This window comes from Macaca thibetana, chromosome 9 (assembly GCF_024542745.1).
Source record: "Macaca thibetana thibetana isolate TM-01 chromosome 9, ASM2454274v1, whole genome shotgun sequence".
In the NCBI taxonomy this organism is placed as follows: domain Eukaryota; kingdom Metazoa; phylum Chordata; class Mammalia; order Primates; family Cercopithecidae; genus Macaca; species Macaca thibetana.
The window spans coordinates 95,984,157-96,010,442 of NC_065586.1; the positions used below are offsets into that span (position 1 = coordinate 95,984,157).

At 43.6% G+C, this 26,286-nt stretch overlaps 1 protein-coding gene across 1 annotated transcript in view; it reads right to left on the bottom strand.

Moving 5' to 3' along the window:
* The window catches only part of DNMBP (dynamin binding protein), a 121,361-nt gene that overhangs the window by 46,419 nt on the left and 48,656 nt on the right, over window positions 1-26,286 (bottom strand). Inside the window, 1 exon segment of the mRNA XM_050805705.1 lies at window positions 20,870-22,861. Coding sequence (XP_050661662.1) covers window positions 20,870-22,861 — 1,992 coding nt within the window.

A 26,286-nucleotide genomic window follows, 5' to 3' on the forward strand; every position in this document is an offset into this window, starting at 1 on the left:
TCTTCTGAGTGCTTTGCTTTTCTGGAATTCAAGTCACCAGTTAGTGTATACTCTAATCGCGAGCTGCTCAAGCTCCCACCTGCAGACAGTTAGTCATACAACTGAAGGAAGAAAAAGTACTTCCTTTTCCTTTGATCTGGAGAGTAGGTGATTTTATAGCGTAAACACTCTTCCCAGAATGGAGTTAGGTATGCTTTCACATTTTCCCAGATATTTGTCATGCCAGGGAAGCATCAAAAACATTAATTTCTTAAACCTCTTTTCCAGTTAACTCATACAACATATTTAAGAAGTGGAAAATGAGGCCAGAAATGAAAAAGGCAGGTAAATGGCTATTTAAATCAACAAACATTAGCTGGTTACCTATCACAGAGGAGGCACTGTGGAAGAGAAAAAGACGTACAAGTTAGTCCCTGCCTCTTACAATGCAGAAGCAACCCGCTTAAAGGAAGATCGAATGTGATAAGTGCTATGGAGCAAAGACAAACAGCAACGGCACCAAAGCAAAGCCCCTGGTATGGCAAGTGGAGGCTTCAGGGAAGCGGTCGGATGTAAACAGTGACTTCAGGGAGAAGGAGGATCTCTGCAGACTTCACATATGGAGCACTAAGAAATGGGGAATCATCTGAAGGATATAATACATGGTAAATAAGAGAGGAGGCTGAAGAGATAGGTTGGGGTGGACCCCAGAGGATGTCAATGACATTTATTTTATTCAATGGAAAGCAGAGTCATGAGGTTTTGAGCAGGGGAAACGTGCTAAGAGACAGGCCTTAATAAGATTAGTCTTTTAGCTGTCTGGTCATTCATTGGATGTCTAGGAATGATTCCTTGAACTTAAATCTTATTTGTGAAATAATATCCAGAACTCTCAGGAGAACTGGGTTACATGCTTTGTTAATAATTAGATGTTTTCTCTTGGATAATGACTAATTCTCTCTGGGACTCAGTCTACCCGTCAATAAAATGAGGCGGTTGGCCACAGTGACTCCTGATTCCCCCAGCATTTTTTTTTTGAGACAGAGTTTCACTCTTGTAGCCCAGGCTGGAGTGCAGTGGCGCGATCTCAGCTCACTGAAACCTCCGCCTCCCGTGTTCATGTGATTCTCCTGCCTCAGCCTCCCGAGTAGCTGGGATTACAGGCGCCCGCCACCACGCCCTGCTAAATTTTGTATTTTTAGTAGAGACGGGATTTCACCATGTTGGCCAGGCTGGTCTCAAACTCCTGACCTCAGGTGATCCACTCGCCTCGGCCTCTCAAAGTGCTGGGATTACAGGCGTGAGCCACTGTGCCTGGCCCCTACAGCTTTAACAATCCATGTTTCTATTTTCCCTCACAACTTATTTTTCCTTTCCTCAAATATTTGATGTGCTACTAGGTGCCTTTTGGATTCTTTTCTTTGTTTGTTTTGTTTTTTTTGTTTTTTGTTTTTTTTTGAGACGGAGTCTCGCTCTGTCGCCCAAGCTGGAGTGCAGTGGCGCGATCCTGGCTCACTGAAAGCTCCGCCTCCTGGGTTCACGCCATTCTCCTGCCTCAGCCTCCCGAGCAGCTGGGACTACAGGCGCCCGCCACCGCACCCGGCTCATTTTTTGTATTTTTAGTAGAGATGGGGTTTCACCGTGGTCTCGATCTCCTGACCTTGTGATCTGCCCGCCTCGGCCTCCCAAAGTGCTGGGATTACGGGCATGAGCCACCGCGCCCGGCCGCCTTTTGGATTCTTTACGGACTTACTGAATAAGCCTTTATTTATTTACTGGACTTAGGGTCTTGCTCTGCTGCCCAGGCTGAAGTGAAGTGGTACAATCAAAGCTCACTGCAGCTTTGAACTCCTGGGCTCAAGGGATCCTCCCCCCTCAGCCTCCCTAGTAGCTGGGATTATAGGCATGTGCCACCGTGCCCAGCTCGAATGAAACTCTAGATTGTCAAATCGTCTTTTATTTTTATTTTTTGAGACAGAGTCTTACTCTGTCACCCAGGCTGGAGTGCAGTGGCATGACCTTGGCTCACTGCAACCTCCATCTCCAGGGTTCAAGAGATTCTCCTGCCTCAGCCTCCCAAGTAGCTGAGATTACAGGTGCCTGTCACTACGCACGGCTAATTTTTATATTTTTCAGTAGAGACGGGGTTTCACCATGTTGGCCAGGCTGGTCTCGAACTCCTGAACTCCTGACCTGATCACTCCTCAAGCGATCTGCCCACCTGGGCCTCCCAAAGTGCTGGGACTACAGGCGCGACGGGCCTGAATGAACCTCTATATTGTCAAACCTTCTGATGTCCACTTGTTCTGGTTCCTTGCACCTCCTCAACCAACAGCAGCAGCAGTGACAGCCCTGGCAGCTACCATGTTTTCAGTGTGTACTATGGGCTACGATCAGTACTAGGAAGTTGGTAGAGGTTTTCCATTTTCACTACCCTCCTAGGAGAGTATTTATTATACTTGTTTTACCACAGATATAGAAACAGTCTGGGAGTGTGAATAACCTGTCCAAGATCACATAAGCTAGTACATGGCAGGGCTACAATTTGCACCCAGATCTGTTTGATTTCATGGCACTAGACTAAGAAGAATATCTCAAAACACAGTAAATCTTAATTTTCCTCAAACCAAGTAAATAAACAAAGAGACACTATCCTGGCCTAATTCAAAAGTGGATCACTACTGAGGCAAGCCATGTACACCCCAACACCACCATTCCCTCTTTGTTTCCAGTCCTAGCCGACCAACCCTGCCCTGAGCTGGGCCTCACCAGCCAACCACCATGAGCACACAGAATGGCAGTGACACACAAGACAGCCCAGCACTGAGTGATTCAGTCATTACAACCTATTACCTAAACCCAATAAAGATTGCGACTTGGTTCACCAAACCAACAGGAAGTCAACATTATTCGGGAGAATAGCTTTCACCACAAGTTATAACAGAGCAACAGTGTAACAGAGAGAGCACTGGAGACCAGATGAGGAAATGACACCTGCCTTCTAGAAGTTCAATTTCTGCTAAAAACCAGTTTGCAGGTATGATTACCCTCTTTGGCTGTCACTTTCCTATGTAGGAAATGTGGACATTAATTATTTCTCTGCCACTTAAATCTAAAATTCTATGATCTTACTTATTTCTAATCCAGTTAAAAGATTAAACTTTCTCTGTTATGGAAAACAAAGTTCTCTAGCAACTTGATATCTCTGATAAAGCTAGCAAGATAAGAAAAACACACCTAATAAATCAACCAAGAGAAGAGATAAAAAGAGAGGACTAAATTATAAGTAAGGATCCTAGTTATAAAAAGAAATTATTGGCCGGGTATGGTGGCTCACACCTGTAATTCCAGCACTTTGGGAGGCCGAGGTGGGTGGATCACTTGAGGTCAGGAGTTCGAGACCAGGCTGGCCAACATGGTGTAACCCCGTCTCTACTAAAAATACAAAAAATTAGCTGGGTGTGGTGGCGGGGGCCTGTAATCCCAGATACTCAGGAGGCTGAGGCAGGAGAATTGCTTGAACCTGGGAGGCAGAGGTTGCAGTGAGCTAAGACAGGCGCCACTGCACTCCAGCCCGGGTGACAGAGCGAGACTCCGTCTCAAAAAATAAAAAAAAGAAATTATAGTTGGGCAAGTAGAGAGCGAACAGTTGGTTACAAAAGGGGGCTTCCCCCTCCTTTTCTAAGTCTGATTGCCTTTAGGACATTAAAGATAAGCAGTCTGCATAAAGAGATAAACTCCCTCAGCTTTACCTCCATACTACTATGACCCAGATCTAAACAAAAGCTGTGAATGGCTTGCCATTTTTGAGTAATAAATTTGTGTACAGAGAAAGTGCCTGAGGGAAAAGGGAGAATGACTTTTCTACTTTTCTCAATGCTAGGACTGCTGGTGAAATAGAACCCTGTAGACAGCCATCCCTCCTTCAGCACCCCCTCTCACTTTACACAACAGTCACACTACAATGGCTCTTTTCAGCAGTCCCGAAGCACCATCCCACCATGATGTTTGCTATTTGCTCCTCGGGGGTGGGCTATCATGACTATTTGTGTGACGCCCAGAGCGGACAGATAGACTGCCACCTATTCTAGAAGTGAAGATGGGGAAGTGGGACTTGGAAAGAGAGAGAAAAGAGGGAGAAGGTAGAGGAAAGGTAAAGGAAAAAAAGGGAGAAAAGTGTGCAAAAAAAAAAAAGAGCAAGAATATGTAACTCCCTAAGCTTTTGTGGATTCCTTTGTGACTGCCCATGTTGTTGCTCCACTCTGAGGTCAACAACCCCTCACTCTCTAGGACTCTGCCCAGTGACATTCCGATTCCTATAGTTCTTGCTATTTTCCAGAGCACCATGCAAATATCTCTCTTGGCTAACCTATGTTGTTACTTCATTATACTTGCTTATCTCCTTTTATTATACTGAAAGTTCCTTGAGGGCAAGGATGGTCTAACTTGTCTTCCTATCTCTAGCACAGCTCTATAGATGGTAAAACCTCTTTGCAAAAATTATAACACTGAGAAAATTGTAACAGTGAGAAAATTATAACAATGAAAGAGATCTGATCTAACCAACCCTCATCTTGTCTTTAACCTCCAAACTGCCCTTGATCACTCCTGGGCTTGGCCTAAGCTAACTGTGGGAGAAATTTAGTTTACAGTTGAAATGGAAATAGCCCTTCCACAAAACTAAACCACTTTTGTAAAACTAATGAAAGATCACCGAGTCGGAAGGATGAGAGGAGTCTAATTCTGCTAAGATGTAGACATAAAGGATCATTAGCCATTATTTAGAAGGTAACAAGATTTGTAACTTTCACAATTACCCCTTCAGATAACACCATTATTGTAGAACCCAGGATTAATCTTTTAAGATGTCTTTTCAGGCTTTTACTTTTTTTTTTTTTTTTTTTTTTTTTTTTTGTTGAGACGGGGTCTCGCTCTGTCACCCAGGCTTGGAGTGCAGTGGCCGGATCTCAGCTCACTGCAAGCTCCGCCTCCCGGGTTCACGCCATTCTCCTGCCTCAGCCTCCCGAATAGCTGGGACTACAGGCGCCCCCCACCTCGCCCGGCTAGTTTTTTGTATTTTTTAGTAGAGACGGGGTTTCACCGGGTTAGCCAGGATGGTCTCGATCTCCTGACCTTATGATCCACCCAAAGTGCTGGGATTAAAGGCTGGGATTACAGGCTTGAGCCACCGCGCCCGGCCCAGGCTTTTACATTTCTAAGGACTGATGGCTCCACCTGGACCTGTCAATCAGTCCTGTGGTCCCACTCAGCAAGGGACTTGGTACAGGAGGACCATTGTCCACACCCCTATGATTGCATCCCCAATCAATCAGCAGCACCCATTCCCCTAACCCCCTGGCTGCTAAACTATCCTGGAAAAACCTCTGCATTTTTTAGACTGATTTAAGTAACTCCATCTCCCACATGGAGTGGCCAGCTGCATGTCAAACTCTTTCTTCATGCAATGGCCTCAGTGAATTGGCTTTATTTGTGCAGTGGGCAGAAAGAACCCACTGGGTGATTACAATGGGGCACACAGTAGGTATTTAAATGTTCAATGAATCAATGCATGTAGCATTTATTTAGCACATGCTAGATGCTAGGTAGAGGGCAATCTAGCTTAGAGGTTAAGCGCACAGGCTTTGATAGCCCTGGATTTAAATCCTGACTTTGCCACTTAATAGCTGTATAATCTTGGGGAGGTTATTTAATCTCTCTAGGCTTGTTTCTTCACCTTTTCACCATCAAACCTACCCTGCTACCTGTCTGTAAACCCGAATGCTCTGCCTCCCTCCTTTAACAACGAGGAAGTGTCCCTGCTCTGATCCCAGGCCAATCTCTCCATTGGCTTGCCAGCCCCCTCCCCTCCTGACCACTCAGAGACTGTTCTATCTAACAGCAGTGAGGCCCCCTCTCCCTGCTTCTTCAATGTGCCCATTTTAGTGGATCAGTCTCATGAGTTTATGAACACGTGCAAATGTTTCTTCGTCTTACAAACGACTTCCACTGGCATTTCAATCCAACGTCCCCTGCTGCCACTACCCTTTTTTGGTTTCTTTAACAGCAAAACTCTTCGAAAGACTTTTGAGCACAATGCTGAATGCCTCTCTTCCTTACCTCTCATTTTCTCTTTAATCCACTCCAATAGGGCTTGCATCCCAACATCATCCCTTCAGTGAAACTGCTCTTGATAAGGTCACCAAATCCCATGGTCATTTCAGAGACTTGACCTTACTTGGCCTCTTGGCAGCTTCTGATCCTGTCACTTGCCCTTTCTTTTTTTGAGACAGAGTCTAACTTTTTCACCCAGGCTTATGATCTTGGCTCATTGCAACCTCCACCTCCCATGTTCAAGTGATTCTCCTGCCTCAGCCTCCTGAGTGGCTGGGATTACAGGCACCTGCCACCACGCCTGGCTAATTTTTGTGTTTTTAGTAGCGACGGGGTTTCACCATGTTGGTCAGGATGGTCGCAAACTCCTGACCTCAAGTGCTCCGCCCGCTGCCTCGGCTTCCCAAAGTGCTGGGATTATAGACGTGAGCCACCGAGTCCGGCGTCACCTGCCCCTTCTTGAAACCGTTTCTCCATTTGGCTTTCCTTCTGCTTAGCTGGTTGCTTCTTCTTTGCTGGCCCATCTCTCGTCTTCCGTATTCCTAAAGATTGGAATGCCCCAGGGCTAAGTTCTAGATCATATTCTCCTATACACCCAATTACCTGGCACACAGCAGGAAGTCAAGAAGTATTAATATGACTAGAAATGTGGTTGCTACTTGCAACTCTAATCCTTCCAGTTGCCTAACCTCAGGTTACTCCTCAGGATTACCCTTGACTCTTCTCAATCTTTTTTTTTCTTTTTGAGACGGAGTTTCACTCTTGTTGCCCAGGCTGGAGTGCGATGGTGCAATCTCGGCTCACCGCAACCTCTGCCTCCCCGGTTCAAGCGATTCTCCTGCTTCAGCCTCCCTAGTAGCTGGGATTATAGGCATGTGCCAGCACACCCAGCTAATTTTGTATTTTTAGTAGAGACAGGGTTTCTCCATGTTGGTCAGGCTGGTCTCGAACCCCCGACCTCAGGTGATCCACCCGCCTTGGCCTCCCAAAGTGCCGGGAGTACAGGTATAAGCCACCGCGCCCTGCCTTTTCTCAATCTCTTATACCTCACATCTAATCCACAAGCAAGTCCTACTGGCTCTAACTCAAAATATGCTGAGAGCTGAGCACCTCTCATCAACCCCACTGCTGCCACCCTGGTCCAAGCTGCTGGCATCCATCCCTTGCCTGGGTCACTGCAGTAGCCTCCTAACTGGTCTCTCAGCCTCTGCCCTGTGTCTCTTCTGTCTCTTCTCTTCTGTTAAATGGTAGGTCAGGTCATATTATTCCCCTGCTCAAAACCTTCCAGTAACTTCTCTTCTTACCCTAAATGATGAACTACAACTGTGCCGTTGCTCTAGCTGAACCGGTCTCCTTGCTCTTCCTCAAACACCTAACACACTCTCGAGCTTGCTGTCTTATCTGTCTGGAATGATGCCTCCCACCTCCAGAAATGGTTTGGCTGGCCCCCAACAATCTTACTCAAACATTATTTTTCAGAAGGTTTTCTCTGATTTCTTTTCTCCATTGATTGTTTTCCCTTCTGAAAAAAAAGCAAAAAATATACTCAGAGTTTTACTTACTTATTGCTTGTCTCTTCCCATGAAGGCAGGGATTGCTACTGTGACTCGACAGCACTACCTGGAATACAGTGGGAGCTCAATCATACTGGTTGACTGATGACTGTCCTGTCTTTTGAGTCTTATTACATCTGGTAAAGTGAACAGTAAAAGGAGGCAGCAAGCAGCTCAGGTAGGGATGGGATGGTGGGAACGCTCGCAACTAAGGGTCTCAGGCCATCTGAAGATGAATTATTTTCCTGTACCATGCTGCAAAGCCTCAGTGAAATCTGAAACCGAAACTTAAATACCTCGATGCATTCCAGCTTCTCCACCCTCTGCCTGGAGCTGAGTGAGGAAATGTTCACAAGGCCATCCTACAAACTGCTAAGAACAGTGACTCACAGGTCAATTATACCTCAGTTCACCATTGTAAGCTACATTTCTTGACATACATTCAACCATCCAACCTAAAATGAGAAACTAGTTTATCTCCTGACTTAACATAGCCTATTAATGGGTTCTGATGATGGCTGCTGTCTTACACTAGGATAAAATCCTTTACAAGTAACTCTGAGCTCATTTTTACTGAGCCAACACCCTGAACCAGATGTTACACAAGTTGAAGATACTTGCTTTTTTCTTACATACTGACAAACTAGAAAGAAAGATTATTATTTCCTCTACATAAACTTTCGTTATCTTGAAAGACCACAGAATGGGCCGGGTGGGGTGGCTCACGCCTGTAATCCCAGCACTTTGGGAGGCCGAGGTGGGCAGATCACCTGAGGTCAGGAGTTCGAGAGCAGCCTGGCTAAAATGGCAAAGCCCCGTCTCTACTAAAAATACAAAAATCAGCTGGGCATGGTGGCGGGCACCTGTAATCCCAGTTACTTAGGAGGCTGAGGCAGGAGAACCGCCTGAACCTGGGAGGCGGAGGTTGCAGTGAGCCGAGATTGCACCACTACACTCCAGCCTGGGTGACAAGAGCGAGACTCTGTCCCAAAAAACAAACAAAAAACACAGAACGATTTGGCTATTTAATTCTATTATCTCTTACTAGTTTGAGAAGGAATTCTTGTTTTTTTTTTCTCTGTCACCCAGGCTGGAGTGTGGAGTACAATGACATACTCACTGCAGCCTCGGCCTCCTGGGCTCACCCAAACCTCCCACCTCAGCCTCCCAAGTAGCTGGGACGACAGGTCCACATCCAGCTCTTTTTGTATTTTTTTGTAGGAATGGGGTCTCACCATGTTGGCTGGGCTGGTGTTGAAGCAATCCTCTCACCTTGGCCTCCCAAAGTGCTGGGAGGCATGAACCACCACATATAGGTGTGAGCCACCACGGCCGGCTGAGAAAGAATACTTATACCTAAGGGATTCCAAGGAGTCTGCAGAATGACAAATTGTTTCTGCATATAAAACAGTTACACGTTCAAATTTTAAAAATCTGTCTAGAATATTACGTATCACTTTAGTATAAAGATGTTATTGTTCCATATCAGTCATTCTCTGGCTTGTTAATCTATCAGCTCTCTTTAGTGGACCTTAGATGCTACCTTGTAGACTGGGGAAATATTATTTTCCTGAAAAACATATTCTGATTTAATTTGCAACAGACATCATTAAAAATTACTTTTAGAGTCTCTGGTCAACCTTCCTTTGACATTACCTTAAAGGCCAGGAAGAGGAAAGTTTAGGAGCAAGGCTCCTGACTCGCTCTACAGTTTGCCATCCACTGCACTGATTTAGAACAATGGGGTTCTGGCACTGACACATACCAAAAGTAGCCAGGGTCATGATTCCAAGGCAGCAGGAAACAGTATAATTAGCTATAAAGGTCAATATCAATATGATCACTGGGGTTTTAAACACACATAAATACGAATGATAATATGACTATGTTTTTTAAATTAATCAACGTGTAGCCAGTGCCTGGCTCATCGTGTGTGCTCAAGAAATATACACTGAACAAAGAAACGAATGCACACCCTCTTTTCAAACTCAGATGTGTGAACCTCACCTAGAGATAAGGTAGTAATAGGTAGTCCTGATCAGAGCTTCTATAAATAATACGTCCTGGGAAACCTCAAAGTCTGAGAACTAACTCTTAATGTTTCTGCTGCTTTGCAAGTCAACCTGTTCATCAGACTTAAAGGTAGTGTGTTTGAGATCTAAACCTTAACTTGTTAATTAGCAACTCATTTGACTGGAAGCTTCTTGAGACCAGCGAGCACATCTATAACGTTCATCGCTATGTACCCTGCCCTTAGCACAGTGCCTGGCCCATGGTAAAAACAAATGAATACTTCCTGGATGAATGAGTGATTGACCTGAACACCACACAGAAGCCCACAAAATGATGTTTCATTCCCCAACACACAGCAACCATAAATACTGTCTAGTATTCTACCCTGACTCTAGACGATAATTCCAAATTTAAAACTCCTAATTCTCAGTTACAGCCAAAGACTGACTTATTTAAAACTAATACTGGACTTTTTATTTCCAATAATTGAAATCTACGTTATTTGGATCAGTCCCTCATAGAAAAAAAAAAATCTTTAAAATAGAAATCTAAAAGGAGACCTTTTCTGTAATAAGCTAAGATCCCAAAGAACTCCCGAGGGTAAATCAGAATTGGGCCAGCCCTCTTGCTAAATTACAGCTGGGTTCCGACACCTTGGTCATCCAAGGTACAAGGTACACCGAGCCTTGAAATTGGTTTAAGTTGGACCTGGGCTGAGAATGACTAGTGTTTGTTTCCATGTGGAAATTCCTTCTTAGCATTTCTTAGGAAATTTATACTTCTAAAAAAAAAAAAAAAAAATCAGCTGAGAACTCTAGAAAACAAGAGAAGGTACTAGGATCCTCCTGGGAGAATAAAGCCTAACAATAAATGCAGAGACATTAAGAGTTTAAAGAAATCCACCAGTGTGAAGCTGACGCAAGAGCAGAGAATACTGACACGCAGAGTAAAGTGTAAAAGGTGACATTTCTGGGAATGAGGACAAGACTGGGTGGGAAGGCCAGGGTCTGATCATCTGGGAATGAGGACAAGAGTGGGTGGGAGGGCCAGGGTCTGATCAGTTAACTTTGCTCACAGTTGTTGCTATGTAATACATGTGTTTAGAAGAGTGTGTGCTCCTGGCCCTGTGCGTTGCCAACAGTGAGTCATTCTTGCAAATAAAATAAAGACTAATAAGCTTACTTGTATAGTATGCTTTATACAGATCTTATAACGGTAGTCTAAGAAAGTTTTATAAGCAAAGGAAGTCCTTAAATTAGCACTTCTGACACATGATTCTGTATAGTGCTAAATCTTGCACAGAGGGGCAAATGTTCCATTATTTGAATACCATCCAGTAATGTTTGTCCAGTGTTTTCTACTGCTTAATATTTGCTATATAGTTCTTTATAAATGTTTTAATAGAAGAAATGCAAAAGAGAAGATATGAATATTGTTGTGAAATATTCCTACACAAAATCAGGAACATATCTAAAATCTGCATTAGCATAAGCAATATCAATTTCAATGGCAAAGCCAAAATCAGAACAAGCAGACAAAATATTTTCAACATTAAAAAAGAAAATGAGCTTTCATGAGACAACATGCACCCGAACAGGCCTAACAGAAATGCTTTTTCTTTCTTTTTTCTTTTTTTTTAAATTGAGACGGAGTCTTGCTCTGTCACCCAGGCTGGAGTGCAGTGGCGCGATCTTGGCTCACCGCAACCTCCACCCACTGGGCTCAAGCCATTCTCCTGCCTCAGTCTCCTGAGTAGCTGAGATGACAGGTGCTCACCACTATGCGGTGTGCTAGTGTACACTCGCTAATTTTTTTGTATTTTTAGTAGAGATGGGGTTTCACCATGTTGGGCAGGCTGGTCTCAAATTCCTGACCTCAAGTGATCCACCCGCTCGGCCTCCCAGAGTGCTGGGATTACAGGCATGAGCCACTGAGCCCAGCCCTGGAAATGCTTTTGAATACACACTTAACAATTCCACCAACATCAACATAAAATGAAAACCTTTTTTTGATCTATGAAATATTAGTCACAAAACAAAGATCAACACTATCAGATAGGGCAACTAATGCTCTGTGTATTTAAAATTCTATTTAAAGGCATGTAAACCGATGGAACAGAATAGAAAATCCAGAAATAGAGCTGCACCACCTACACTCAAGTGATCTTCAACAAAGTTGACCAAAATAAGCAATGGGGAAAGAATTCTCTATATAATAAATGGTACTGGAAAAACTAACCATATGCAGAAGAATGAAACTGGACTTCCATCTCTCACCATATATAAAAATTAACTCAAGATGAATTAAAGACTTACATGTAAGGCCTCAAACTACACAAATCCTTGAATAAAACCTAGTTAACACTCTTCTAGACATTGGCTTAGGCAACCTGCAACAAAAACAAAAATTGACAACTGGAACCCAATTAAACTAAAGAGCTTCTGTATAGCAAAAGAAACTATCAACAGAGTAAACAGACAACCTACAGACTGGGAAAAACTATGCATCCAACAAAGGCCTAACATCTAGAATTTATAAGGAACTTAAATCAACAAGAAAAAACAACCCCATTAAACACTGGGCATAGGACATGAACTGGCACTTCTCAAAAGAAGACATTTAAGTAGCCAAGAAATATATGAAAAAAAATGCTTAACATCATTAATCATCAGAGAAGTGCAAATCAAAACCGCAATGAGAAACCATCTTACCCCAGTCAGAATGGGTATTAAAGTAAAAAAAATTACAGATATGTTAGCATGGTTGTGGAGAAAAGGGAACACTTATACACTGTTAGTGGGAATGTAAATTAGTTCAGCCCCTGTGGAAAGCAGTTTGGAGATTTCTTACAGGGCTAACAGTAGAATTACCATTCGACCTAGCAATCCCAGTATTGGGTATGTCCAAAGGAAAATTCTTCTACCTAAAACACACCTGCACTCAGTTGACTCCAGCACTATTCACTACAGCAAAGACATGAAATCAACTTAGGTGCCTATCAACAGTGGACTGGATAAAGGAATCCTGGTATATATACACCAAGAAATACTATGTAGCCACAAAATAGAATGAAATCATGTCCTCTGCAGCAACATGGAGGCAGCTGGAGGCCAGTATCCTAAGACAATTAAGGCAGAAGCAGAAAACCAAATATCGCGTGTTTTCACTTATAAGAGGGAGCTACATATTGGGTACACATGGACATAAAGATAGAAACAACAGACACTGGGGACTACAGGACAATGGAGGCAGGGAGGGAGGCAAAGGTTGAAAAACTGCCTATTAGGTACTATGTTCTCTTACACAGGTGATGGGATCAATTGAAGCCCAAACCTCAGCATTATGTAATATACCCTTGTAACAAATCTGCACATGTACTCCCTGAATCTAACATTTAAAAGTCAAAATAAAATTAGATTTTAAGAGTAATTTTAAAATACTAAACATTTGTGGTATTTCTTTCAATTTTTAAATGATTTTTGACATTTATCTCGTACTAATGTTCTTCTTTTAATGTTTTATATTATCACATTAATATTCTGATTTTATAAATCTTCTATAGGTGTGTAAGATATTAAGGTTAGAAGAAGCTGAGCGGCCGGGCGCAGTGGCTCAAGCCTGTAATCCCAGCACTTTGGGAGGCCGAGACGGGTGGATCACGAGGTCAGGAGATCGAGACCATCCTGGCTAACACGGTGAAACCCCGTCTCTACCAAAAAATAGAAAAAACTAGCCGGGTGAGGTGGCGGGCGCCTGTAGTCCCAGCTACTTGGGAGGCTGAGGCAGGAGAATGGCGTGAACCCAGGAGGCAGAGCTTGCAGTGAGCTGAGATCCAGCCACTGCACTCCAGCCTGGGCCACTGAGGGAGACTCCGTCTCAAAAAAAAAAAAAAAAGAAGCTGCTGAGCAAAGGATATGGAAGCTTGTATTTTTGCAGCTTTCTATAAATCTAAAATTATTTAAAAATGAAATTTAAGAATGTTTTTAAGATGTTGATGCTGGGGGAAGCTATGTATGTGTGGGGGCACAAGATATGGGAAATCTCTGTACCTTCCTTTCAGTGTTGCTGTGAATCTAAAATAGCTCTTACAAAAATCAAGTCCTTTAAAAAAGTCTATTATCAGGTAGAGAATATTTTTACATGTTATTAAAATATATAGTCATATCATGACATTGTGACTCACAACAAACCGTGCATTTATTTAATATACAAATATAAAACCTCTGAAAACCTTAGTGTAACACTAGCACAGGAAAACTTGTCACCATTGATTATGATCTCTACTACTATTCAAGAATGTGTAAGTAAAAGTTTTTTAAAATACGAAATTATAATTTAGGAATTCCCAGGAATTCCAATTTCTTACTCCTGAATCTCAAATATTACTATCCTTCAGGAATTTGAAAACATTAGTTGACTACAAACAACTGACAGAAACAAATGCAAATTCCTTCTAGAGTTCAGGTGTCCTCACCTCAAGTCTTAAGATTTTCCAAATACTATGACCAGCACACAGTAAGATAACCAGACACACAAAGAGCCTAGACCACAAGAATGAGAACCATGGGACATCAAAAACAGTCCCACTAAGACTGAATATCTTGGAATCATACATACACAGACTCTAAAACAGCTATGCTTACCATATGGAAAGAAAATAAAAACCAAGGCCGGGCATGATGGCGTGGGTCACATCTATAATCCCAGCACTTTGGGAGGCCAAGGCAGGTGGATCACTCGAGGCCAGGAGTTCGAGACCAGACTGGCCAACATGGTGAAACCCCATCTCTACTAAAAATACAAAAATTAGCCAGGCGTGGTGGTGGGCACCTGTAATCCCAGCTACTTGGGAAGCTGAGGCACAAGAATCACGTGAACCCAGGAGGCGGAAGTTGCAGTGAGCTGAGATTGCGCCATTGCACTGCAGCCTGGGCAACGAAAGTGAGACTCCATCTCAAAAAAAAAAATAAACAAACAAACAAATAAATAAATGCAGAGTTTTAAGAAGAGGCAGTAGCTACACTAAAAACCTCACTGTGGGTCTGGCACAGCACTGGTCTCACAAGGGGCCTGGCATCTCTGCACTGACAGTTTCCAGGTCCCAAGTAGACCAGTTCAAAGTAAAAACAGAAGTAGGAGATCTCTGAAAGCTCTGGGAGGTAGAGCAGGCAATTCAATTCAAATCCATTCAGTTAAACTCAACTCCCTTCATTAGGCAGTTGAGTCCCTATTGTGCACAGAACATCACACCAGGTGTGTGGGAAATGACACAGTGAATAACAGATAAAACCTGTTTTCTCAGTAAGCATATTAACAAGTAAATATTGATGAGAATTAGATAAATGCTGTTTTGAAAGTTCTTTAAATCTTAAGCCTTAAATTTTAACATTATAACTTATACAGAACCATATTAGAGGAGCAATGCCTGGTACTCAAACTGGTTAATTTCCACCTCTTGAGGGATAGCTTATATTGTTGGAAACACCTTTTATGAAGACAGAAAAAAATGACCTTATGAGAAACTGGCTGTTACTGCAAGGAATAAGTAATTTCATCATATTAGCGACAGATATTATCAAAACACCTTTTGAGAAATTAATCAAATCAACATTAACATACCCAATACTGTATTTGGTAGATTCAAATTTTACAGTCTTCCCAAATAAACTACACCCACCTTAAGTCTTTCACAGTACTAAACAGCAATTTTTTAAAAAAGTAAGAACACTGGCTAAATAAACTAATTCTGAAAATGAAGGTCTGGTGAATAAAAAAGAACACCAGTTTTATGTGGTACCAGTCCATTTACCCATTTAAAAACACTGCATACGCAAAAAATAAAAATAAAAACACTGCACAGTGTTGTTAAGCACAGAAGACATAACATTTCCGTGGAACACTATTAATTCTAAAAAGTACCATTCCTGGGAAATTCCTGCTACCTGAAATTTGGGAGTCTTTTATTCTCCCACCTATATATCTGATATGGTTTGGCTGTGTCCCCAACCAAATTTCATCTTGAATTCCTACGTGTTATGGAAGGGACCTGGTAGGAGGTAATTGAATCATGGGGGCAGGTCTTTCCTGTGCTGTTCTCATGACAGTGAATAAGTCACAGGAGCTGATGTTTTGAAAAACGGGAGTCTTCCCGCACAAGCTCTCTCTTTGCCTGCGGCCATCCACGTAAGATGTGACTTGCTCCTCCTTGCCTTCCACCATGATTGTGAGGCCTCCCCAACGTGTGGAACTGTAAGTCCATTAAAACCTCTTTCTTTTGTAAATTGCCCAGTCTTGGGTATGTCCTTATCAGCAGCGTGAAAATGGACTAATACAGTAAAATGGTACCAGTAAAGAGGAGCACTGCTGAAAAGATAACCGAAAATGTGGAAGTGACTTTGGAACTGGGTAACAGGCAGAGGCTGGAACAGTTTGGAGGGCTCAGAAGAAGATAGGAAAATGTGGGAAAGTTTGGAACTCCCTAGAGACTTGTTGAATGGCTTTGACCAAAATGCTGATAAAGATATGGACAATGAAATCCAGGCTGAGGTGGTCTCAGAAGGAGATGAGGAACTTGTTGGGAACGGGACCAAAAGTGACTCTTGTTATGTTTTAGCAAAGGGACTGGTAGCATTTTGCCCCTGCCCTAGAGATGTGTGGAACTTTGAACTTGAGAGAGATGATATAGGGTATCTGGCAGAAAAAATTTCTAAGCAGCAAAGCATGCAAGAGGTGAATTAGGTGCTGTTAAAGGCATTCAGTTTTATAAGGGATGCAGAGCACAAAAGTTCCAAAAATGTGCAGCCTGACAATGTGATAGAAAAGAAAATCCCATTTCCTGAAAAGAAAAACCAGATGCAGAAATTTGCATAATTAAGGAGCAGCCAAATGTTAATCCCCAAGACAATGGGGAAAAAGTCTCCAGGGCATGTCAGAGGTCTTCATGGCAGCTGTACTCATCACAGGTCCAGAGGCCTAGGAGGAAAGGAGTGGCTTCCTGGGCTGTGCTCAGGGTCACCGTACTGTGTGCAGCCTAGGGACTTGGTGCCCTGCATCCCAGCTGCTCCAGCCACAGCTGAAAGGGGCCAATGTAGAACTCAGGCCACGGCTTCAGAGGGTGCAAGCCCCAAGCCTTGGCAGCTTCCACGTGGTGTTGAGCCTGCGGGTGCACAGAAGTCCAGAATTGAGGTTTGGGAACCTCTGCCTTGATTTCAGAGGATGTATGGAAATGCCTGGATGTCCAGGCAGAAGTTTGCTGCAGGGGCAGGTCTCTCATGGAGAACCTCTGCTAGGGCAGCACAGAAGGAAAATGTGGGGTCAGAATCTCCACCCAGAGTCCCTACTGTGGCACCACCTAGTGGAGCTGTGAGAAGAGGGCCAAAATCCTCCAGACCCCAGAATGGTAGATCCACCAACAGCTTGCATTGTGTGCCTGGAAAAGCCACACTCAACATCAGCCCATGAAAGCAGCCGGGAGGGAGGCTGTACCTGTAGAGCCACAGGGGCAGAGCTGCCCAACACCATGGGGACCTACCTTTTGCAGTGGCGTGACCTAGTTGTAAGACATGGAGTCAAAGGAGATCATTTTGGAGCTTTAAGATTTGACTGCCCCACTGGATTTCAGACTTGCATGGGGCCTGTAGCCCCTTTGTTTTGGCCAATTTCTCCCATTTGAAACAGCTGTATTTACCCAGTGCCTGTATCCCCATTGTATCTAGGAAGTAACTAACTTGCTTTTGATTTTGCAGGCTCATAGGCAGAAGGGACTCGCCTTGTCTCAGATGAGATGTTGAACTGTGGATATTTAATGCTGAAATGAGTTAACACTTGGGGGACTGTTGGGAAGGCATGATTAGTTTTGAAATGTGAGGACATGAGATTTGGGAGGGTCCAGGTGGAATGATATGGTTTGGCTGTGTCCCCACCCCAATCTCATCTTGAATTCCTATGTGTTGTGGGAGGGAGCTGGTGGTAGGTAACTGAATCATGGGGGCAGGTCTTTCCTGTGCTGCTCTCGTGAGAGTGAACAAATCTCATGAGATCTGATGGTTTTGAAAAACGGGAGTCTCCCTGCACAAACTCTCTCTTTGCCTGCTACTATCCATGTAAGATGTGACTTGCTTCTCCTTGCCTTCCACCATGATTGTGAGGCCTCCCCAACCATGTGGAACTGTAAGTCCATTAAACCTCTTTGTTTTGTAAATTGCCCAGTCTCTGGTATGTCTTTATCAGCAGTGTGAAAATGGACTAATACGATATCTAATGCAAGAATTGTTTACAGGTTTATCTTGAAACTTGTAGGTGTAGAAAGTGATGGAGAATCTGGAGTTTGCTAGGGCTCTGGGAATGTAACACCCAGCCAAGTTTCCCTCAGAATTCCTTTTCAGGGACTCTGAAATCAAGGTATCTGGCATTCCCCTGAGAGCTCAGGTACTCATATTAAATGAACATCTTTTTGAGGACTTGTCTAAGCATCTACTTTGTGCTGTAGCTTGAGGGTAAATGCTCCTGCTGTTCAGTACAAGCAACCCAGAGGCCTGGCTCCCTAGCTATCCCCTAATCAATTACACCGAATGTACTCTAGGACCCCTCCTACCACACCATCTCTTAGTCTGCAGTTCCCTTAGAACTCTGCCCATGTGCATAACAGTCCTTTCCTGAGAATATTTTGAATACAGGTTTCCCTCTCTTTCTGCTACACCATCTACTATCCATCTTTCAGAAGATTACTTGATTTCTAATAATACTCTTACTAGAATTTTTTTATTCTATTATTTCCATTCACTTTTACAGACCTAAAGTAGAAACGGAGGGAGGTAGCTATGTGTGCTCAGTAGGCCATGGTGATCTTGATCCAGGATCTCTGGATCACCATTCTGCTTTTATCTCTTATTAGTATCCTGCTATTCCTAGACCCCCTGGGTTGCTTTCTATTATTGACTTTCCTGATGACATGTAAGTTCAGAGGTCTCTGGTACACAAGCCAAAAGTGACATGCATTCATGTTCTTGGGCCCTAGACCAATTGCTGTTGGTTGCCTCCCTCTCGTACTCTTCCTATTTATAAATTTTTTCTCCTATGAGTCTGGTGAATATGAATGAAGTCTCCAGAGGCTGATCACTCCCAAATTAAGGGAAAGAATTTGAATATTTCAATGTTCCAGGTAGGAAGTGGTGAACTATACTTGTTAGGAACATAAGCTTAAATCCCAACTCCCTTGGCAAGTCATTTAATCTCTTTTCAAATTTTAATTTAATTTTTTCTTTTTTTTTTTAGAGACAGGGTCTCTCAGTTGCCCAGGCTGCTCTCGAACTCCTGGGCTCTAGCGATCCTCCTACCTCGGCCTCCCAGGGATTACAGGCTTGAGTCTACTCAATATCTATGTCTTAGTTTCCTCATCTATACAGTAGCCATATGAATTATCACTGTACCTTTAGGGTGGCTGTGAATACTCTTCCTGTAAGCAAATTCTAACACATGCTTACTAATATGGTAATAAATGTTAGCTATTACTATTATTAAACTCTACTCCCTTGGCCAGGTGTGGGTATCCCAGCACTTTGGGAGGCCAAGGTGGGTGGATCATTTGAGGTCAGGAGTTCGAGACCAGCCTGGGCAATGTGGTGAAACCCCATCTCTGCTAAGAAATACAAAAATTAACCAGGCGTGGTGGCATGCACCTGTAATCCCAGCTACTCGGGAGGCTGAGGCATGAGAATCACTTGAACCCGGGAGGCACAGGTTGCAGTGAGCCAAGATCTCACCACTATACTCCAGCCTGGGTGACAGAGTAAGACTCTGTCTCAAAAAAAAAAAAAAAGGAAAGAAAGAAATATACTCTCTGGACAACAAAGATACAACATGGAGTTTTCTCATGAGTCTTAACCTGGAAGTCTTTAGCGCTTAGTAGAGCCTGATTAAAGAAAGTTGTACTTAGGGACTTGCCATCTGCACCACTGTTATGGATGCCATAGCAGAATAAGAGACATAAATGTCCTGGAGGTATATGTGTTTCTGAGGTATGAGATTCTTTGATTCTGTTTTTTTTTTTTTTTTTTGTGGGGGGAGACAGGGTCTCACTCCGTTGCCCAAGCTGGAGTGCAGTGGCGTGATCATTGCTCACAGCAACCTCTGCCTCCCAGGTTCAAGCATTCCTCCCACCTCAGTCTCCCGAGTAGCTGGGACTACCGGCATACACCACCATGCTTGGCTAATTATTTTTGTATTTTTTTGTAGAAGCAGGGTTTGGCCCTGTTGCCCAGGCTAGTCTCAAACTCCTGGGCTCAAGCGATCCACCCACCGCAGCCTTCCAAAGTGCTGGGATCACAGGTGTGAGCCAACGCACCCGGCAAGGTTTGAGATTCTTTATCTGAGCAGCAAATGAAGTCAGGAGGCTACAGCAGTCATAGGCTCAAAACAGAGTCAGAGGCTCAAGATAGCCTATCTATAGTGATGAAATAAGAAATTAGGTAGTGAGGCTGGGCACGATGGCTCACGTCTGTAATCCCAGCATTTTGGGAGGCCGAGGCGGGCAGATCACTTGAGGTCAGGAGTTCGAGACCAGCCTAACCAACATGGAGAAATCCCATCTCTACTAAAAATACAAAATTAGCCAGGCATGGTGGTGCATGCCTGTAATCCCAGCTACTCAGGAGGCTAAGGTAGGAGAATCGCTTGAACCTGGGAGGCGGAGGTTGTGGTGAGCTAAGAGCTTGCCATTGCACTCCAGCCTGGGCAACAAGAGCGAAACTCTATCTCAAAACAAACAAACAAACAAAAAAAACAGTCCAGGCAAGGTGGCTCATGCCTATAATCCCAGCACTTTGGGAGGCCGAGGCAGGTGGATCACCCAAGGTCAGGAGTTCAAGACCAGGCTGGCAACATGGAAACCCTGTCTCTACTAAAAATACAAAAATTAGCCAGGTGTGATGATGGCGCACGTCTGTAATCCCAGCTATTTGGGAGGCTGAGGCAGGAGAATCACTTGAGCCCAGGAGGCGGAGGCTGCAGTGAGCCAAGTTCACGCCACTGCACTCCAGCCTGGGCAACAGAGTAAGACTCTGTCTCAAAAAAAAAAAAAGGAAACTAGGTAATGAAAATGTAAATCATTTTTTGTCCATCGAGGATGGTAACATATCCCTAAAAAGCATGGGTAGGCTGTTTCTCGGACTTGTGGGTGTCAAGAAACAAGTATATATTATTTCCTTGTCACTTACCTCTTAGTTGCTGGAGTTCCATATTCAAACTTTCAATGTTACTTTCACAGAACTTGAGATCCTCGAGGGTCTCTGCCCTTGATGATTCATCCTGCTTCTCCTCCAGCATGAGATTTAGCTCTTCTTGAGCTCTACTGTACATATCCAAGTCCTGCTCCATTTCCTCAATCCTCACCAGCACTAAGGGGCATGGGGAGGTCTGGTCCAGACTCCTTCCCATATGTCCGTGGCCCTCCTTTTCTAAGGTCTCACAGGTAGGATGGTGTCGAGATAGGAGCTTGGGGGATACCGCATTCGTTCTCTGCTGTGCTGAGGGAGGCAGGGGAGCTGGGCGAGAGGGTCGCACCACCAAGGGTGGTGCAGGTTTTAGGTTCTGGTCAACCAGCAAATGGGGAGAAGTGGATACTGGAGTACAGGGTCGAGGTGGCGGTGGCCTTAGGGCCTTTCTCCTTTCTGGCAGCTCCTGCTCGGTGATTAACTTTGAGGAACCTCGAACAATATCCTTCTCAGAGTTAAAGTCTGTGATTGAAAAGTGGCGTAAAATTTTATCTGGCTCTGTGCCGGGCCCTGCCAAGCTCTTCTCAAACTCGATCAGCTGTTGTGTCAGCTTCGAGTCCAGGTCAGTGCTGCCATCTCCCTGTGAATGTGTTGCTGCTTCCATAACAAGCCCCTGGGCTTGCAGACCAGGCTTCATCTCTGATCTCTCTGAGACGGAGTAAACGCTGGACATGTGGTGCTTTTTAGCATAACTAGCTATGTCGTGGAGCTGAGGACTCGACTGGCTGGGTTTGACTACCCCTGAGGCTGAAAGAGAAGAGCCCCTGTAAAGAGGGAGCACTGGCTTCTGAAGAGTTTTTAGCTGGGAATACATTCTTTTGGGAGGTAGGCTGGCGTAGTCTCTATTCCTTGCTTCTAGGGGAAGAAGGTCAGGGTGCTGTTCTGAGTGCGGGTGGCTCCCTCCCGCTGTAGAGTAATACTGGCTTCTCTGCAAGCTGGGATGAAAAGGGACCTGAGGTTGGGAGGAAATACCATTGACTACCTCTGTAGGGTCAGAGGTGGGAGAGTCTGTGGCAAGAGGCATTTCCCACTCCACGCCTGGGCTTCTCCGGGGCCCCGCAGCGGTGCCCTCATCCTGATAAGAGTTTCTGTCTGCTTCATACTCTGAAGTCAGATGACCCAGGGGAGAAGTGGGTGCTTCAGAAATAATGCGGTCAGGCTCCTCAGCCTCATGGTCACTGGTTTCATGTCTTTGTTCCTCCACTCCTAAGGAGTTCTCCAAACAATCCAAAGAAGTTTCCGGGATCCTGGAAAGGCTGCCTTCCTGGGGCAGAGCCATGGTTTCTTCAACCCGTGTGTCAGGATGTAATTTCACAAACCGGTAAGGAAAGATGCCTGTCCTGCCCTTCAGGGATCCTTCCAGCCAGCCATCTTCCAAGGTCGCCAGAATTCGGATTTTATCTCCGACCTCGAAATCCAGCTCATTTGGCTCCAGGGCTTGGAATCTGTAGAGGGCGACCCCGTAGGTCCCTGGCTCTTCCTCATCCTCATCCGGCCCTATCTCTTCCTCTCCTACAGGGGTATCTACTTCACCATTAACAATGCAGTCATCGGGATTTCCAGAACTTACTGACTCATCCACAGTCCTGAGGGGCCCCAACAGCTCTACAAAACCTTCTGGAAAAATGCCTCTTCGGCCCTCTAACTCCCCTTCAAACCAGCCTGGTTCAGGAACTCCAATAATGGTGATCACATCCCCTTCCCTGAAGTCCAGCTCTTCATCCAGCTGTGCAGAAAGCCCCATCAGGGCCCGGGCTTGTCCCATGGAATATTCCGGAATCTGAAACAGGGCACTCTGGGAGTGCCACTGCCGGCTCTGTGAGGAGAGGCAGAGCTCACGGACACATGAAGACGGGAAGAAGCCCCGTGCGCCCCAGCAGCTTCGGCCCTGCAGCCAGCCTGCAGTGGGAACGCCATCGAGAATCACCAGGTCACCTAAAGAAAAGAGGAGCAGAGATGGTGACCTCAGTCATCACTGTAGAACATTATCACGACTAATAGTGCAACGTCTCATTTTAAACAGCTATCAAATTCAAGGAAATATATACCTAGAGTTTTATGAGCATGAACAATTTTGACAATTTATTGAATTGGAACAGCTATATAAACCTGTAGTTTTCAGAGTTATACATGGAACCCTATGGGTGGGTCTCCAAGATCCTAGCAGATAATCTGTGAGGTCAAAACCATTCTCATAATAACACTAAGACTTTATCTACATATTTTACTCTGCTGACTTTTGTAATCGCTGTGAAAAAGCAATGGTGATTAAATTGCTGGCCAGGTAGGTGCAGTGGCTTACACCTGAAATTCCAGCACTTTGGGAGGCCAAGGCAGGAGGATCGCTTGAAACCAGTTCAAAACCAGCCTGGGCAACATGCCAAGACCTTGACTCTACAGAAAATTTAAAAAGTAGCTGTGCATTGTGGCTCCTGCCTGTAGTCCCAGCTATTTGGGAGGCTGAGGTGGGAGGATAGCTTGAACCCAGGAGATCGAGGCTGCAGTGAGCCGTGATTTCACCACTGCACTCCAGTCTGGGTGACACAGCAACACCTGTCTCAAAAATAAAAATAAAATGGCTGGGCGCGATGGCTCACGCCTGTAATCCCCGCACTTTGGGAGGCCAAGGCAGGCAGATCACTTGAGGTCAGGAGTTCAAGACCAGCCTGGTCAACATGGTGAAACCCCATCTCTACTAAAAATACAAAAATTAGCTGGGAGTGGTGGCATGTGCCTATAGTCCCAGCTATTCGGGAGGCTGAGGCAGAAATTAAACTCAGGAGGCGGAGGTCGCAGTGAGCCGAGATCACGCCACTGCACTCCAGCTTGGGCAACACAGCAAGATTCCATCTCAAAAAAATAAATAAATTTTAAAAAATAATTAAATTAATTAAAAACTGCTGGCAATTCATAAGCAAAGGCAGTAGCAACAAATTACATGAATAGTCACTGTATGATCATCGTATTCTTCACAACCATGTACTCACAGTTTTTTTTAAAAGCCAGTTTCAGTTAAGAGGCAATACAAATTATGCATTGTGTTAAATCTCAACCCTTAAGAACAATTCTTTTGTAATATTCTGTGTGACAATATAGGAATTACACATAAAGCACTTTTACTGGCTGAAGAGAAGCACTTGAGTAACTGAGTTATATGCCTGAACCATCTGTTTATTTTCACATAACACCATTTTATGTGCAAGAATGAATAACAGACAACTATGTTTATTCAGACTTAGATATCTGGCAGACATTTCCTCCAAAATGAAAGTGAGTCTGAAACATCAAGGAAAACAAATTACAGTATTTGTTGCCAATGATAAAATTCCAACTTCCAAGAGAAAAATCAGAATTTTGGAAAACTTGTATCTACTACCACGGGCTTGGCAGCTTTCCCATACTTAAAGATTCTTCTGATGAGATAGTAACAAATACGATTTTTTCATATTGTATATTGAAATGGTCAACATTTGGAATAACTGAGTAGCTAACTAAATCAATACTTCCCAAATGACAAATGCATGCTGGTATAAAATTATTCATGGCTAAAAGATTCACTCCAAAAGCAAGACAGATTAATGAATTTTAGTGTAATATTATGAAAGTTCACCGATGTAGCTTCAGATCCCACACTGCAATTAACTCATAAGAAATTACCACTCGTTGAATTTGGTGCAGTATCAACGATGAATATTTGCAGTTATTGAAAAGACTATTAAAATACCTTTTCCCATCTCCCATTGCATATGTGTATAAAGCTGGATTTTCTTCACATAATTCCATGAAAACAACATATTGCAACAGATTGAATACAGATGCAAATAGAATCTGGTTTTCTTTTAGTAAGTCAAACATTAAAAAGATTTACAAACATGTAAAGCAATGTCATTCCTCATTAATTTTGTTTGGAAAGCTATACTTATTTTTCATAAAAATATGTTATTTATGTTAATATGTAATGGGTTTTTAATGGACTGATAAACAAGTTTTAAAAATTCCCAGTTGTAATAGCTAGTATGATAAATATCAACAGAAACAGCCCACATAAACAAAAGCTCTTTGGGAAAAATACAATAATTAGCCAGGTGTGGTGGTGCCCACCCGTGGTCCCAGATACTTGGAAGGCTGAGGTGGGAATCACTTGAACCTGGGAAGTCAAGGCTGGCAGTGAGCCATGGCTGTGCCACTGTGACAGAGAAAGACACTGTCTCAAAAACAAAAACAAAACAAAAAACCCCAAAAAAACAAAAAAGCTCTTTGGGGTCTCAATAACTTTTAAGAGTATACAAGGAGGCCAGGTGCAGTGACTCACACCTGTAATTCCAGCACTTTGGGAGGCTGAGGCAGAAGGATTGCTTGAGCAGAAGAGTTCAAGGCAGCCTGGGCAACATAGGAGACCTTATCTCTATTTAAAATAAAAAAAAATTAGCCAGTTGTGGTGGTGAGTGCTGTATTCCCAGCTACTTGGGAACCTGAGGCAGGAGGATCGCTTCAGCCCAGGAGTTTGAGCCTGCAGTGAGCTATGATGGCACCACTGCCCTCCGGCCTGGGCAACAGAGCGAGACCCTGTCTCAAAAAAAAAAAAGAAAGAAATCTTCAGTAAAGGGTTCTGTGTTGGAGATGAAGGGTATGGGCAATGAATGTTCAATCATGTTCTCCAGAGGCCTTCTTGAACTATCCCTGTCCTGAAAATATATTATAATGAGATCTTAAAAGAAGGTACCAATAATCACCATTTTTGTTTTTGAAAATAACCAGTTTCCAGGTTATCCTCACAAAAATGTAAGCTGAACAGTTAGCATCTGTCTTATTGTGGAAGACGCTGAGGTAAAGAAAGGATAAGAGCACAGTATATGTTTCTGGAAAAATGAAATTAAAATTCAGTTCCATATGATTTATGATTTAATTTTGAAAAATTACTCTAATTTTATAATCAATTGTTTTACAACAAACTCTAAATTATCTGATAATAAGCTATTCATTTGTAGATTATCCATTTTAATCTTACAGTTAGGATTAAAGTTAATCTTACCTATACTTTTATACTTAAAATATCCTTCTCACTCAGTACCCAAGTCAGACGTGCTCAAGGAATGCACCTGGCCTGGGTAAAACAAGATCTGGGTAGCAAAGCACCTGGCAAAATCCTAAGAGTCATTTTATAGTCAAGCACATTGGAAAACCGGGTTATCTTTTATGCTCTTGATTTTTATACGCTCTTGATTAAAAAAAAAAAATAGACCAGGTGCGGTGGCTCACACCTGTAATTCCAGCACTTCGGGAGGCCGAGGTGGGTGGATCACCTCAGGTCAGAAGTTCAAGACTAGCCTGGCCAACATGGTGAAACCCTGTCTCTACTA